This window comes from Balaenoptera borealis (genome assembly GCF_965194805.1).
Source record: "Balaenoptera borealis genome assembly, chromosome: 20".
Lineage (NCBI taxonomy): Eukaryota > Metazoa > Chordata > Mammalia > Artiodactyla > Balaenopteridae > Balaenoptera > Balaenoptera borealis.
The window spans coordinates 13,265,865-13,283,596 of NC_138879.1; the positions used below are offsets into that span (position 1 = coordinate 13,265,865).

The 17,732-nt window shown below is 46.7% G+C and overlaps 1 protein-coding gene across 10 annotated transcripts in view; it reads right to left on the reverse strand.

Moving 5' to 3' along the window:
• Window positions 1-17,732, reverse strand: part of B3GNTL1 (UDP-GlcNAc:betaGal beta-1,3-N-acetylglucosaminyltransferase like 1) — a 107,596-nt gene that overhangs the window by 80,832 nt on the left and 9,032 nt on the right. For all 10 annotated transcript variants that reach the window (XR_014238823.1, XM_082374255.1, XM_082374259.1 and 7 more), the window contains exon 4: window positions 11,429-11,493. Coding sequence is in view for 9 of the 10 variants with exons in the window: in XM_082374255.1 (XP_082230381.1) it covers window positions 11,429-11,493 (65 nt within the window). In the remaining variant the exon portion in view is untranslated. The remainder of the gene's footprint in view (window positions 1-11,428; window positions 11,494-17,732) is intronic.

A 17,732-nucleotide genomic window follows, 5' to 3' on the forward strand; every position in this document is an offset into this window, starting at 1 on the left:
TTGACTGAGGTGGTTTTTATATGTGTGTATACATTTGTCAAACTCATTGAATGTACACTTAAATGAGTGTACTTTATTATATGTAAGTAATATCCCAGTCAAGTGGAAAAAGTATAATGTCTCTAATAAAGTAAACTCAGTATTTAGAAAAAACTTAATCTGACTTCACTCCATGATGCTTTCTGAAAATATTATAATTCTGGGTTTACTGCACAAGCGCCATAGCAGCAATACCAGGAACGTTCAGGTTTATACACGACACCCTCATCCTCAGAACGTACTGTTCTCACCGTTCTAAGTTCCCTTCTAGTCCCTATCTATACGCATATACAATTTTTCTACAGCTATAATTATAGCATAAGAAGAACACAAAAATAACTTAGACTCAAACGCACAATTTTACCATACACGCACAAATTCAAGTTGTGCATTTTCCTCTGCTGACAGCGCTTCCAACAGAACCCAGAACCCAAGTGCTGCCAACGTCCCACCCCTGCTTCTTGCTCTGCCCCAGCTCCGCCCCTTTCTTCCTGGAGCCCCACCCCTGCCACTTGCTCTGTCCTGGAGGAGTGGAGGAAGGAATTACCTTCAGTTAGGAGAGAAGACAAGAATTCCCTCCCACCAGCAAGAGATTGGCAGGAAGGGGGGCGGAGGGAGTCTCGGTGGGAGGACACGCCCGGCACTGGCCCTGGCCCTGGTCCTGGTTCTGGTCCTGAGCCGGACTGGGGTCCACCCGGAGCACATGCGTGCAGAGCGAACCGCGCCCTCTCCGGGGTGGAATCCACACCATCTTTCCTTACAACTCTGCCTCCTCTTCTCTGCAAGCCCACCCTGGCTGTGGGCTCTGCAGGGCAGGCAGCTCCGACGTAGTGCCCACCGGGGCCCAGGACACCCCGTGCAGGACACAGAGAGACCTCTGCTCTCACAGCCCCCGCAGTTCGGTAAGACAGAGAGGGACAGCAAAACGAGCAGCAAGAGCCAGACTCCGCGATGGACAAGATGACCGCTCGGACCTCGGGAACACCATGGATGGAGCACCTGGGACAACACGGTCCGGCACTGACCTACCTGAGAACCAGAACGTGGGAAAATGCAAGTTCTTAGGCGGAGGCCACCCAAGGCCCACGCAGCCCATGCTGGCCGCCAAAGAACCACTTTGGAGCTCATTAAAGCCGAGTCTGTCGGGGAGCCCGGGAGCGTGAGTGCCTGCAGCAGCGGGCCCCAAATCCCCGTCTCCAGCAAGCTCTCTCCCTGGCCGGCGGTTTCGGAACCAGCGCTGTGAAGGAGCAGCTGAGCAAACACCCGGGTCATCCCCCTTTCCTAAGCCTTAAAATGAAAACACTCTGTACAAACAAAAAATATCTCAAAAGCTCACTACTGTCTGAGGCATCATTTCTTCTTAAAAATCAAGTTTAGTGGCACTTAGCAAGAGCAGAGCTTTCCAGGCACAACAGGTTATGGTGCTGACAAAAACAAGAGTGTGTGGCGTGCCGAGGGACGGGCCTCGAGGGAGTGCGAGTAGCTACGGTGCCGAGACGTCTCAGGTCTGTCTTCAACTATTTTCTGTCTTTCCTCTGTTCAAGGAAAATCTTTCTGAACATGAGTGTTAAGAATAAGGACTATTTCTTCTTTCAAAGAACAGGAGTAGAAGAGTCTACACACATGGATATTTACCGATTGGCAGCTGCCATCAAGTAAGGGGTCGCCCATTCCTCCACCGCATTAAATTAAGGTCAACACCTGTTTCTTGAGCCTCCTTGGGAACGGCCACCACTAAAATCACATGGCCCTGCTCTTGAGCCAGCTGATACCCTCCAGGTCTTGGGTCTGAAACACAACCCCATAATTTTTTTCTCAGGAAAGAAAAGGTGGGGGAGAGCAGAAAGGAAAGTGAGTGGTGTGTTTGGAGAAGGAGAGGCGGGCAGGGCTGGCCATCCTGACTGCTGCTCCCAGCGTGGCCCCTGCAGGCAACAAACCGCGCGGGCTTTCAGGACCGGAAGTCTGCAACCCAGCTTCTTAGTGAATCCAGCTAAAAGCACCATGCCACCTACTGACCCCGCGTACCACACAGCGGCATCAACACACTCAAATTAGTTGATAAAGCCTGTAAAAGAATTTCTACAGAAAACTTTGATTTTCCTGTCGATTATTTATTTTAATGGAGGGGGAATGTTTGTTTACTATGTTACACTGTTGAAGACAGAAGGAAAAGTATAACTTTAAAACGTGCCAAAATTGCCTTTGATTTTAAAACAACTGAAGTTCAGCTCAATTATAAATATATTCACATGAAAATGCACAACCTCCTGCCCACCAGCAGCTATAAGACAGGCGTGAGGACTCAGGGACAGAGAGGCTGGCAGGGAGAAGGGACCTGGAGAGTCCCCAGTGCCCCAGGCTCTGGTTCCTCCCAGCCTGGTTGCACCTCTCCTGGGGCTTCCAAGCAACTTGTCTCCTGCTCGGGGGGGCCACAGTGCTTACCTGCAGAGCTGAAATTTCTAGGTGACACACCTGGAAAAGCAGCAGCCTCCACCTGTTTCAGACCTGAACGCACAACATTTCTCAACTGTTTTCTAAAGTTGTAGCAGATTATCTCTAGCTGATGCCAATATTCTTTTCTGAATGAGCCCATGCTAAAATTGACAAGTCAAACATAAAAATCAGGTGGCCACAGGGAACGATATTCAATATGCTGTGATAAACCATACTGGAAAAGAATATGGAAAAGAATATATATATGTATAACTGAGTCACTTTGTTGTTCTGCAGAAATTAACACAACATCGTAAATCAACTATACGTTAGTAAAGTTTTAAAAAATTAGGTGGCATGTGATGCAGAGACAGGAGAAACAAACTTCCTCACTCGGCTGGCAACATCTGCATTTAATAAGTTACTGGCCCATACACCATTCCAAATATAGTGAAAATAACACTATTCAGTAGCCTCGTGGTAACCACCATGCCCTGTGGTCAAATGCTTTGCTCTCAAAAACCCTCAAAGTAAAGCGCGTGGTCTTGTGTTCCACTCCCAGGAGGGACGTGGCGGGAGGCACTCAATCCTCTTCCTGCTGTCTCAACATTCCACCCCCTCCCCACACGCGCAGGGAAGAATTGGAGGGGAAATAGAAACACAAACCGCTAATATCTACATCAGTCAATGCTTCAACTTACCAGTAGTTTGGAAAAAATGGTTAATAGCAAAAGAGGCTGAAATCACTTTTTCAGTCACCTGCAAATCAGTTATTTAAAAGATTCCCCCCCCCCCAGGCCCACCACCCAGATTCTGTGCCGGTTCCTTCTCTGATCTCACAGAGAAAAAAAGCCAGACTGCGGCGGGCACGGCATGGGGAGGACTCAGGCCTGACCCAGGCAGGACCCTGCTCTGTCCCATGCTTCCTTTTAAACCCAAAGGTGAACGGGGTCAGGGCAGGGTATACAAGAGCCAAGAACACAAAGGTCCAGGACAGTCCCTCCTGAGAGCGGGACCTCCCTCCGCGTGTCCAGGCGGCCGAGCAGCTCTCCCAGTTGTCAGGAAGGAGACTCCCCTGGGGCTGGGCAGGCAGCCTGCGGGCACCCAGCAAGGGCAGCCTCCTCCGTTCCCCTAGCACCGCATCCTCCACTAGCCCCGACAGCTGGAAGCTGGGAAACTCAAGAGAAAAGCGCAGTGGATTCAACAGATCCCTGCTAGCATGCAGCGCCGTATCTTAGAGAGATCACCCTTCACGTGGACCTTCCTGCAGCCAGCTTAGGAACTGCCGCCGTGCCAGGCTATCTTCCAGGCGGGCACCCCCGTTTCTAACTTGAACACAGACGCCATCGGAGGTGCTGTGCTGCTTCTCTGCACTGTAGCAGAACACTGTTCCAGGACCCAAGACGAACAGCAGGCGTGGATGGGCGGGCGAGCTCACAGCCTCCATGGCCTCAGTGGAGCACACTTCACGGGATGACTAAACCTACTGGGTATAAAACGCCTGCTTGGAGGGGAAAGTGGGGACAGTCCAGGAAGCTGACCCCACCATGAAACGAAGATGACTTTGGCAAATCTAAGTGGGTTGGTAACACTCCTGGAACACGGAAGACCCGGGCTGAGCCTCATGGAAGCCTCCTGTCCTGGATGTGGTGAGGGAGGCCCCTGCTGCCCTCTGACAGTCAGCGTGGCCTAAGCCACCTTCTGCAGCCAGGCAAGCAGATGCCGTGCTGCTGAGAGAGGGAGTGGGGAGGTGACCACAGTGCTGCAAACACCGGCCGAGACCTCGTGCTTGATACCCTCCAACACTGAACACATCGGCCAGCCCAGAGGGCAGCAAAAGGCCACAACTGCACAGGAGCTTGAGGGGAGAGCAGCCAGCAGCCCCAAGACCGACTGCGTGCTCCAGGAGCCTACAGATCTGCAGACACCCTGGGGAGGGCTGGGGTGCCCAGGCTCACCAGGAAGGTCAGCAGATCTGCCGGGAGGACTGGGGAAAGGGGTAGCCAGACGATTAAGTTTCTCTTCACCCCTGAGGCTGGGAAAGAACTGGGTTTTGAACTGGCCAGAAACCCAGGACACCTGGAAGCAGGTCTCTCCCAGACCCAGCAGAGGCCACCCACCTGTGGATAAAAGGGCTCAGTCCCAGGAGTGGAGACCCCACACCTCCTGGCACACCTGCTGCCACAGCCCCCGGACGGTGTGGCCTGGCCTCCAAGGGTGCAGAGAGCCATAAACAAACAAAATCAACCATTAATGCGCCTACGAGGACCCAGGACACAGAGCGAAGTGGCAGCTCTCTAGAGCTGCTGGAGGAGAGGACAAAAAAGAGGAGCTCTCAAAGGTGTCCTAGAACACGGAGGAATGGAAAGCATAACATCTAACTTCTAACAGCAATGGCGAAGATGAAAGGGGTGGTCACAGCCCACAACTGAGTAAATGAACTGGAAGGTCGAACTATAATATTCAAAGTTACAGAGAAACAGAAATCAAAAGGGAAGTGAGCAAACTGTAAGACCCAACATTCAAACACAAGAACCCAAAAGAAGAAAACAAGCTAAGAGGAAGAAATTAAGAGCCAATATAGAAAAATTCATCTCATTTGAAAAAACCTTAAGTCTGTACTTTGAAAGAGCTCGCCACATTCCAGAAATGATTCCTGACACACACAGAAAAACTCCCAAATTCCAGGAAGATGGAAAAAATCTTATAAATCTTCAGTAAAAAACATATTTTAAAAACCAATAAGTTCCAACTGACACAGAAAAAGCATGCAACAAAATCCAACACCTGTCCACATGATAAAAATTCTCAGCAAGTTAGGAACAGAGGATGACACACAACGTGAAAAGCTACTGCTTCCTCCCAGGTCAGGAGAAAGTGAAGATGTCTGCTCCACGTGCATGGAAGTTCCAGCCAGAGCAATAAGGCAAGAAAGGCAAATAAAAGGCCTCCAGATCAGAGAAGAAGAAATAAAACTGCTCCCATTTGCAGATGATGTGATTGTCCACCTAGAAAATCCTCAGGAATCTAATCTAAAAACCTAGAACCAGTGAGTTCTACAAGATCAACACATAAAATAATCACATATCTATATACTAACAACGAACATAGAAATTAGAGATATTATGTCCACAAACAACTGCTCCAAAGAAAATGAAGTGTGTTGGTGCAAACTTAACAAAATATGTACGTGATCTGTATCCGAAAACCACAAAATGCTGATGAAAGAAATCAAAGACGACATAAGGAAATGCAAAACACATTTTTAGGAAAGGCCACAGACACCCCCTTCTAAGTAGGAATTTATTTCCTGATGATGGTGCCCAGATCACACAGCGTGGGTCCTCTGTCTGAAGGCCATAGGCCAGAGCCCCGCAGGCCCTCGTGGGAGGCGCCAGCCCCACTCTGCATGGGTTTCTTCTGGGGGCAAATCCCTGTGTCCCTGAGCTTTGTGCTTTGCCTCCTGGGCTTGGAGGGACTGTCTCTGCGGACTTCAACTTCCCACAAGGGGATGGGTGTCGACCTCCTGCTCACCCGAAACACTGCTGACAGACACCTTCTGAGATAATCGGGATCTTTGTGTGACTCGCTTTCTCTCCAAAACAAATATCCTTGGACACATCTGGGACTAGGAGTGACACCGAGGTCACCCTGGGAGGCCCTTCCAACACTTGGGAAAGGCACTATTGGCCCCCAGGCAGCAGCCTGCAGGACAGCTACTAAGAGCACACTCTCTGAAGGGCTGCACTACAGTGACGGGCTCTGAAAGTCAATCTGTAAACAGACTCAGAAACTCAGAACATCGCTCTCCACGGAAATGACAGCCAACAGGATGGCTGGGTTCCAAGATAAGTATACAGAAGTATCTAATTCAATCTAACTGAACCATTTAAATTGAACACATAAACCCAAACTCCACTCATTCATTTAACAAGTATCTATTAATACCTACTATTTGCCAAGTTCCAGGTGCTTCAGAAACATCAGTGATAAAACAGGGCCTATTCCCTCCTGTGTGCAGCTGGCATTCTATCAGGGAAGGCCGACAATGACGATAATAAAGAACGCAGTACTGAAGGTGATAAATGCCGTGTGCGGATCTGAAGTGCTGGGGGTGGGAAATCCCAGGCGCAGGCAGGCCCTGCCACTGCACAGAGGGGTGAGAGCGCCACTGAGAAGCCGGAGGGGATGGTGTGGTGGGTAAGGCAGGTGCATGAGAGAGAGAAAGGGCAGGGCCCGGGGGCGTGGGCTGCAGGAGGTGAAGCGGCCGCTCTCAGGGGAGGCTAGGGAGGCAGCAGAGGCACGGGGCCTGATGTAGCCTGAGTTCTGGCTTCGCTGTCTCCGTCTGTCTGTTCGCTGCTGTATCCCCTGCACCCGCTGCTGCACCTGGCACATCCAGGTACCGATTTGCTGAATGAATGAACTCCAGTCCCAGGAGCAGCATGGGAGCTGGTCTCCCCCGATGTTATCACTCCTAGTGAAATATGTTCTGAATCCAAACACGGGCACCAGACTGCATCCCAGGTGGCTAACAAGTCAAAATGCAACCTCGATGCCCCAGCAAAGGGGCCTCATGAACCCATTCTTCATGCAGAAATGGTCCATTTTGACGCGCCATCTGTGCAGCGCTGGCATCACTCCCATGCTGAGACCGAACACAGCGGGAACACTCGCACCCAGCCTTCACTGGAGACCACAGCCATCTTCTTCCCACAAGCACACACTCAGGGGCCAAGGCCTGTTCCCCGCAGACCCCGCCACCATCCTCACACCCCCTGCCCGAGGAAGGCTGGGCCAAAGGAGAAGTCTCTACGGGAGCCCCCAGATGGGGAACGCCTCCTTCGTCAAGTGACCAGAGGGCATCGTCAGGGTTGGGGCAAATCAAAATCACAGGCACCCAAGGGGACAGTGAGACGAAGGCAGCGCCCCTCCTGAGATTTCTGGACAGAGACACCTGGCCCAACACCGTTACTCAGTTTTAAGGGCATTCTACAAAAGTGCCTGGGAATCTTCGAAAACATCAAGATGAAGAAAGTCAGGGAGGTGCTGTGGAAAGCTCCAGAGGAGGAGATGAAAGACTCCCAGGTAAAGGCAACATGGGTTCTGGGGCCCTTGGGTGAAACGTGAATGAGGTGGGCACTAGTATCAGCCACCTGTCGGCGAGACATTCCTGCTCTGGGTCGGAGGAGACGTTCTTCTTTACAGGAAACACACACGGAAGTGCTCCGGGCTGATGGGTGCAATGCTGGCCTTCAAAACAGAGTTTTTGGTACTATCCCTGCCACTCTTCTCAAAGTTGGAAAAAGGAAAATGGGCAAAAAGATGTCAACACGTGTCACAAAAAGAGGAAACTCACATGGCCAACTGACATGGAGTGAGGCTGACCACAGCTCGAGATCAGGGGGCACAAATCAAAGCACAGAGGGGCTCCACTCTGCTCCCACCTGCTGGACAAGATTTAAGAGCCTGAGGACAGCCAGTGCTGGGGAGGCTCGGGACCCGCAGTGACCTGCCAGGAGGGACGGACGTCTTCAGCCACATGACAGCATCAAGCTCCTCCCCCACAGACGAACCCGCCCATCCCCTGAGTCCTGGACACTCACTCCTGGGTGTGAACCCAAGAGGAAGTCTCATACGTGTACAACAGGGGGTGCGTGCAAGGACATCCACAGCAGCTATTCACAAGGGCAAGAGCGTGGAAACGGCCCGGGTGCCCGTCAGTAGGAGCATGGGTGAATACACGCAGTGTGTTTGCCCAGTGGAATGTTGTACAGCAGACGAATGAATGAGCTGCAGACAATAGAGAAACAGAATGGAACAGAAAGTCTGGAAATAAACCTACACTGACATGGCCAATTGATTCTCCACAAAGCACAGGGGCAATTCAACTGAGAATAGAAAGTCTCTTCAACATTGGTGCAACTTAATATTCATATGAAAAAATTAACGCCTGCTTCCTACCACATGAGACACAGAAATGAACACAAGGTGGATAATGGGTCTAAACATAAAAGTAAGAAAACAAGAGAATAACTTTTTTAGGGCAAGCAGAGACTTCTCAGAAAAAAAAAATTAATTATAAAAGAGAAAAATCAATAATTTGAACTTCATCAAGACTTAAAACTTCTGCTCATCAAAAGACACCATTAAAAAATGAAAAGACAAGCCACAGACAGGGAGCAAATACTCAGAACACATATCTGACAAAGGACTTGTATCCAGAATACACAACAAACATCCACAACTCACGAATAAGACAAACAACCCATTTTTTAAAAAATAGGCAAAGATTTGGACATCTCACAAAAGAGGATTTGTGAATTGCGCATAAACCGATGAGAAGGTGCTCAACATCACTAGCCATCAGGGAATGTAAATGAAAACAAATGAGACGCACTTCACATCTGCTAGAACGGTTGAAACCAAGGCTGACCCATCAATGTTGGGAGAAGGTGGAGTGACACAGAGCGGCCCTACTGCGCCCGGCAGGTCCCTTCACCTGCGATTCCTCAACTCCGCCCCTCGGTATCTTCCCAAGAGAAAGGGAAACACACACCCACAGAAAGACTTACATCAGGATGTTTATGGCACTTTTATTGAAATAACAGGGGACTTCCCTGGTGGTCTAGTGATTAAGAATCTGCCTTCCAATGCAGGGGAAGCGGGTCCAATCCCTGGTCAGGGAACTAAGATCTCACATGCCACGGGGCAACCAAGCCTGCGCGCTCTAGAGCCTGCGCGCCACAACTAGAGAGCCTGCGTACCACTACTGAGCCCGCGCGCCACAGCTAGAGAGAGAAGCCCGTGTGCCGCAACTAGAGAGCCCGCATGCCGCAACTAAGACCCGATGCAGCCAAATAAATTAATTAATTAAAAATAAAATAAAATAACCCAAACTGGCAACTGCTCGAACGTCGACCAGCAGTAGCACAGAAACTAACTGTGGTAGCTTCACACCACGGGTTAAAGCACAGAGCGACCCACCGCCCCTCACGGTCACGGGTGACCACGACGTGGCGTGGAAGCTAAACGCAGGTGCTCACACCACGTGGCGTCACTCACGCTGTCTGGAAGCAGCTCTGGGTGACGGAAACATCCTCCGCCCTGACTGGGCTGTTAGTTATAGGGGTGTATACAAGTGTCAAAACCCTCATATTGCTCACTTTGTACACAGTTTTCACACTGAAATCTTGCATTTCACTGTATATAAATTTTACCTCAATTTAAAACAATGGAATGAACTATAATGACGTGCAACGATATGGATGGACCTTAACAATTTAAGTTTAAAAAGTTCAAAAATATTATATACAACCTGGTACTCTTTTTATAAAGTTAAACACAACTAAGAATTTTTAATTGATTTTTCTCAGATTTGCATAGATACCAAAAAGTTCAGCAGGGGGTGAGGACAAGGCGTTGTGTGGTGGTTGCCAGGAGCAGAAGTCAGCATAACGAGGTCGGAGCAGGGAGCTCACGTTAGCCTCGGACAGCAGGCTCACAGGTGCCGAGCATTATCAAAATAAACATAGAGGCACAGTCGCGGACACAGAAGCAAACAACAAGACGGATGCATGGACCAGTGACGAGGAGGCGTCCTGAACCCAGGGTCAGGGTTCATCCAGTTTTGTGCCCCTGAGACCCTGGGACCTAAATTCACAAAGAGGAAAAGAAATCACCCTGGAAACTGGAAAACAATGACGATAACTAAAATTTCTGCTCAGAACTTATGGGACACCCCACAGCTGTCATGAGAAGAAAACGATTGCCTTACACTGCACTTCAGAGAAGGGAGGGGCTGCAAGCAAGGAGCTCGGGGTCCAATTTAAGGTCAGAGGTCGAGCACCAGGATGAGCCCGGACACAGCAGAAGAAACAAAACCACAAAGATGGAAAATCAAAGAAACAAAACAAATAAATGTAGAGGAAAAGGAGCCCAAAGGGCAGTGGTCAGACAAAAGGAGTGTAACCCGACCCTGGAGGAGCCCTGCACCCCCCCCCACCCCACCCCCCCCCCCCGACCTGGAGGAGCCCAAGGGAAGACTGCATACAGATAAATGTTCTCAGAGTGCCTTAAAGTCACTAAAAAGAAAATCTAAAGTTGAGTATACACTACACATACAATTATGTTCTTTTTTCACCCATCATAATCATTTGTCATGTTATTAAAAATTCTTTATGAACATTACAGTAATTCTCTCATACAGATTGACCACAATTCACTTCACTGCTAATCTACTATCCAGTATTAACTTGTTTCCATTAACTAATTTTCCATCATTATAAATATAACACTAAAGCCTCTTTGTACATAAATCTTTTTCAGAATTTCAAGGATACCTAGAAGTGAAATTCAGGGTCAAGGGCACAAGCATTTTTAAAGTTCTTAATACAAAATGCAAAATTATGCTGTCAATGCTACCAGTTCACATTGCATTTCCAAACACTGAGTATCTACATTTGTAGAGAACTTTGTTAATTTGATTTTTAAAAGTAGTATCTCAGTTAATTTAATTTGTGTTTGATTACAAACGATGTAACATTTTTCAAAGGTCATTGTTTGCATGTCTACCTCTGAGAGTACCCACTCCTGTCCTTCCCTATTTATCTACCACTCACTTTTCTTTGTGTTTTCTCACCAACTTGCATGAATTACTTCTATTTAAGGCTATTAATCTTTTAAGCATTGTATTTGTCAACACCTTCCTAGCTTATCTTCACTTTGTTTATATGTTTCTCTGCTGTGCAATTTTGTGTTTATATGTAACCCTATTTATCAAAAATCAATTCCCTCATTAGGTAGTACAGCAATTAAACAGCAACAACTTATCAACCTTAAAGGCTGATTGTAACATATTAGAACAATGATTTTCAAGAACCACACTAAAATGTAATACCTCTTAATTATTCAACCAACATGTAGTCACACATTTTAAATAAAACAAAGAGTTACTTACCGAATCCAAAAAGCAAAGGTAAGACCCTGAGCTCTGTGCTATTGCTTGATTTTTAGAATATCCGACTGTTTAAAAAAGAAAAGGAAAAGCTCTTTTAGAATTCAATTTTCAATGGATTCTCTTTCATAAAATTCAGTGTGATGCACACAGTAGGAAAGCTAGGAACATTCTGCACCACCAACTAAAAAATCGGGCCGCTTTAGAAGAAACTGATGGAGTAAGTATAATGATAAGAGACGACAGTCCATCCAGTACCACTGTTAAAGCAGGATGTGCTCACAGGAGGAAAATAAAGCCGGCAAACATTTATCCAGTACAGCACTAAGCTAAACCCTGGGGAATACTTTTAAAAAACACAATTACAATGTCCCTGAATGGAAGGACTTGAGTAGAACCGGCAGGAACACTTTCTATAAAGTCTCTGCTGATAAAAGTCACGATACGGTTACCCGGCAGTTGGGGCCACATACACACGTGCGATTGGCTGGTAGAAGCTCACTGGACTGGACACTTCGTGGGCAGTTTCCTGAACACATATTTCAGTGATGAGTTACAGGCCCTTTCAGTGTCCACTGTTCCTGCACATACTGGGACCCCCAGCTCTTCCGGGAGGTACAGACCCTACTTCACCAAGACATGACCGGCCCAAGAACCCCTCTTGGGATGGAAAGTACACCATGCATATGAAAATACACAGGAGGATGGACAATCCTGGTCGCACGCGGCGTGAGTGCCCCTTGCACTGCCAAGCGCAGGGAGCAGACACCATGCGGGGACAGCACATGGAGCACAAAGGCAGCAGATTCACCTGCGCACCCGGAAATCAGGGAAGCGGTTTCCCCTGGGGAGGGGGGCTTCTGGGGCCGGTGATGCCGCTCTTCATCAGGGTGCTGGCTGCACGGTGTGTTCAGTTTGTGAAAATTAACTGAGCTGTACAACGGTGATAGGCGTACTTTCCTGTACGGATATTACATCTTAAGAAATGTTTTAGAATCCTTGCCTTCAGAGATTGCAACTGAGTTGGAAGGAGAGGTAACCGACAACCTATATTAAATGCCAAATGAACGGTGGGAAGCTCTAGGGAGGCTTATGGAGAGAAGACGAGACCACAGCAGAGGGGGCCAGAGAGATGACGTGAGTTTACATCGAGAGAATGGGGTCCCGAGGGATGAGCTGGGCAGTGACCAGCATGGGAGCACTGGCAGCTTCCAAGGGAGGGCAGCCGGGATAAGGCTTCCGAACAAGGAACAGAGCGCAGCAATGAACACGCAGCAAGCTTGGTCTGCATGCTGAGGGTGGGGCAGGTTAGAGGAGGCACTTAGCGCAAAAGAGGGGGCCAAGGGGCCTTAGAGGGGCACAATTCCCACCTTCCCTAGAAAGGAAATTCTGGTGCCTGAATCGTATTACAGAGACACTTAGATTTGGTGCCACCGAGGAAAGTGGCACAAAGCAGAACAGGTGTGGGCAGAGTTAAAACAATAAATCCCTCTTACTCAGAGCTGAGACAACCTAAAAAATGTTGGTCCCAGGGGATACCAGCAAAGTGTCTACCCCAGGCCTCACCCCAGGTGCTCCCCAGTTTTCTGCTGTAAGGGGAACAGAGGGAGAAGGCAGGTCCCTCCTGTTACTCAGCCACATTCTGGAACAAACCACACTGCAACCAGCAGTAAGGACCTTGGCCCTCATGCAGGGCGTCAAAGGGTGTGACCCAGAGCAGTGCCTCTGGCTGTTTTCACATGAGGTAGCACCTTAATTTCCAGCATTAATCCTAGAACTTGGCCAACCCAAACCAGTTAGCAGGACAGTCACAGATTTCAAAGAACCACAGGTATAACAAGCAAGAGAAGGAAATGCACACAAGGGGAGACAGAGGCCTGGCTCCTGACCCCTGGGGATGGATTAGCAACTATAGGTAAATCTCCATCATCACCACAAAGCAAGGCAGGCCCAGAGAAAGAGCTCATGGAATCAAAACGAAAAATGGGAAAAGACACATTGAAATTAACAGGAGCTGTGTTTAAAAAGTGGTTTTATTAGCGTTGGGTTTTAGAAGGGGAAAAATCAAACCCAAGAATTTGGGTAATGAAGGAAAATGCATCTACTAAGGAAGCTGAAAGTTTCTCACGATGAATCTTGTGTTTGGCAAAGATAAGGAATTTGCTTTAATATTATTGCCTTGAAAAGTCAAATGTTTGTGCCAGGGCCTGATGTTTGGGGAGGTCTGTCCCTTTGTGAGGGGAGTCGGTTGTCATGGCCACAGCAGGAAAAACTCCCGCCTCGGTGCGATATTAACATTCCTTACTCTTGGAGAGAAGAGGGTGGGATTGTGTTTTATTTCAATTTTAGCAAGTGACCACATTATTAAGAAATGTTTTGCTCTATTATGATATGAAATAATAGTAAATGAATCTTAACCCAATTTAAATACCCAACACTCCTGAAAATAGACACTTTGGATCTACATTATCCAATAGTCGATATAACATTTCCTATTTAAGAAAATGTTGTTATAGGAAAATATGTCCTTTCTGACATAATCCAAATTAACTGTTTTATTAATGTGTAACACAGGATTCCCATGAATTCGCTTGCTTTATCCAACTTCAATGAGACAGCAGAATCATTTCTTCACAACGTTAAAATTTACTTTTTTATTATTTATAGAATACATACAAATATGATATGGCTCAAGTTATATCTACTCTATAAAAAGTGTTTTATGAATGATAAAACTTGCTTTTAAAGTGGAGATTACACAAGCAATCACAATAGTCATCAAAATGCCTTTAATTTACTTTTGTTCAACTATGGAAGATGTGAAACATCTTAATTAAAGAATACTTTGAAAGGTTGCTCATAGTAGTTTCAAAAACCACAATTTGTTTACACACATTTCAGAAGCAGGTTGAAATGGATGTTGCACAATAACTGATTTATAAAAAATTTTCTATTTCAAACAGAGTAAAGATAATGAAAACAAGAAATAATTTGGGGGAAAATACTAAAAATATGCATGAGATGAGGAGGAGGAGGAGGAGGAAGACAATAACAGAACAGCTGCTAAGACTTCTCAAGGGCCCACCGTGTGTGGCCTCCTCTGGAACCCGGCACACATCAGCTTGCCTTACGCCCTCCCAACACCCACATGGGCACCTAATGCTACAGCCTGTTCACAAAGAAGGAAACAGAGGCACGGGGTGGGGGCAGTGGACCCAACCCCGCAGCGGCTCCAGAGCCCCCTCACTCAAGCACCTGCCCCGCCGCCCACCCTCGGCATCTCAGATGCTGCACCAGAAGGCAGGACCATGTGCTGCCCTCACCCACCACAAGCTCTGTGCGATGGGTCACTGTGCGATGTCAGAGAACACGGTCTTTCCATAGGAACCTTCTAAGATAGCAGGGAAAAGGCTTTCTTCTTTTAAAAGACCAAGATTTTAAAATTATTTCTGATTTAAAATTTTTTTCTAAAATATTTTATACAATTTTCTGCTTTCCTAAGTAGAGTGCACTGGCTGCTATTTGTGAGGAACGCAAGGCAGGGCAGGGGAGCACTTTCTGGGAGAGAAGTCTCTGCTTCATTCTCTGAAGCCCAACTATTTCTTAGCTCATTTTCACCAACATCCACCCTCTACTTGCCCCCCTTCCAAAAAAACAAAAACAAAATGCTGGCAGGAAGCTGCAAAAGGTAAAGTGAAGGGTACCTGCCCTGGCTGCCCTCAGTGGAAGGAGATGCATTTAAGCCCCTCGTGGAGAAGCACACTATCTTACTTGACAGCCAGTGTTCAGAGATGCTTAAATCTGTTTGAGGGTGGGCCCCAGAGAGCTCCGATCCCAGCTGTGCCATCAACGGGGGCAGTGTGAACTCTGAGTAAATCAGGACTCAGGCGAGACCCACGTGAGCTTGCAAGGTGCACAAGCAAGAATCAGCAAGTGAGACCCACTGAGTCCCCTGACCACCCAACACCAGCAGAAAAGAGCAGAGAGAAAGCGGGAAGATGAGAAGGGGTCTTGGAGGACAAGAGGCATCTAGAAAGAGCAGAACTGTCTCTCCCGCTCACGCCTCTCCCCTGAGAGCTACCCCGAATGCTTCAATCCTATGCCACAACCCTACTGACTCACCCACCCACCTGGAAAGGATCTGAGTAGCTGCGAGTCTTTGTTTTGGCAAGTCACCCGCTGGGTCCGAACAGGATCTCGTAGCCGAGCTAACACACCCCTGGATCTCATCTGAGGGGTATTCCAGAGGGATCCCAAACCTTCAGCTGTGTCAGGAGCTACAAGGTTCCCTTAAGACCAAGCCCACTATGGAGGTGAAGCTACACCATTCCTGAGGATTTTAAAGGAGTGGTTCTCAACCCTGGATGTGCCTCAGTATGTTTTGGGAAGCTTTTACAACCCGCATGCCAGGGTTGCACCCCAGACCAATTACACGAGAACATCTTAGGGTAGGACTCAGGCATCAGGATTCTTAAAGCCTCTCCAGGCAATTCTAACATGCAACCAAAGTTTCTTTTTAAAGAAAGACATGACTCCTAAAACCTACAGGAACCTGTCCACCAGCCAGTCTTATCATCTGCCCTGCCTCCACCTTCAACCCCACCAGCCACAGTCTGTCTCATCATCTGTCCTGCCTCCACTTTCAGCTCTAGCAATGTGTGCAGGCATACTGTTTTCAAGTCTCATATGAAAACTGTAAAGTCAAACTACTGGAAGCACGCTAGATTACAATTAAAGCTAAAAATGCAAAGCGAACCATTTTTACAGAAACAGAGGATGAATGTTTCAAACAACCACAACTTGACCCAGCATCGTGAAATTTCAAAACTCAAAACATAAAGAGAAAAATCTTAGACACTTGCAGAAAAGATACCTTTAAAATAACAAGAATCAGACTTACGTAAGATTTCTTACTAGAATCAGGGGATACCAGAAGATAATGAAGCAACTCCTCCAAAATTCTAAGGAAAATTATTTTGCACCTAGAATTCTATACCCAGATGAACTGTCAATTGAGTATAAGTACAAAATAAAGACATTTTCAGACATGTTAATACTCTAAATATTTTACCATCCACATACCAGATACGGAAAAATTACTTGAAGAAGTACTTCGGAGAACTTAAAAAGGAACATAATTAAAAAGAAAATTAAATAAAATAAAAAGAGAAGAAAAAAAAAAAAAGCCAAACAATGGTGCATGCGTATACAGTAGAAGGGAATAAAGCAGAAGATTTTTTAAAGGCTCCATAGATTTTGACACCTGGGAATCCCCTCAGTGTGCCTCATGGGGTTAGCAGCAGATTTATTTCAGTTCCTCCTCCAAGTCTAATCCACTAGGTGGTCTGCAGTGAATAACAGTTACTTAAAAAACCATTAGTGCTGTTTTTGCAAGGTTTAAACTGTCGGAATCAACTAAGTCAAGTACATAAAACAACAAGAGTTACAGAACAGAATGTAAAGATTATAAGCCCTGACAATATAGATATATTATGACAAACCAAAACTCTGAGGGGGGAAAACAGAGAAAGGGAAGTGTGAAGTACCTACAGTGGGCTAAATGTTTCCTCTTTCATAGCAAGTATCAACTGACACTGTGAGTTAAATAAATCCAGTAGGAACTAAAAAACACTGGTTGCTCCTAGGGCGTGGAGCTTTTACATTTCATTGCAGACCTTTCTGTATGCCTGAATTTCCTCTTTTTTTTTTTTAACCACCAACTGGTATTAAAAAAAAAATCTGTAATTAGTCAAAGTAGACACTTATTCGTGAAAATAAGTAAATGGTTTTCCTGCCATCTAAATGCAGGCTGTGAGGCTAGTTTACATGGGAGGTTGAGACAAAAGTGGGCTGAATTGTTCTACACAGTTATTGCTCTCATGAAGCTACATCAGCAAGTCCGAGACCTTCTACTCTCAACCCTGAGCCAGACATGTAACCCACACAAAAAACTACAGACCAATGTTCCATATGTATATAGATATAAAAATCCTTAAGAAAACCGAATAATTGCATTGTATGAAATTCTATAGTGTTACGGCTGGTTAGTTCTGGCACTGCAAGAGTGGTTCACTGTGAAGAAAAATACTAATGTAATTTATTACAATAAAAATGTTAGGAGAAAAAAATAGGCAATCACCTTAACAGATACCTAAAAGACATCTAATAAATTCTACACTGACGCCTCTTTTTTTTTTTTTCTGGCGGCACCGTGCAGCACATGGGATCTTAGATCTCCATCAGGGATCAAACCCACGTCCCCAGCATTGGAAGTATAGAGTCTTAACCACTGGACCAACAGGGAAGT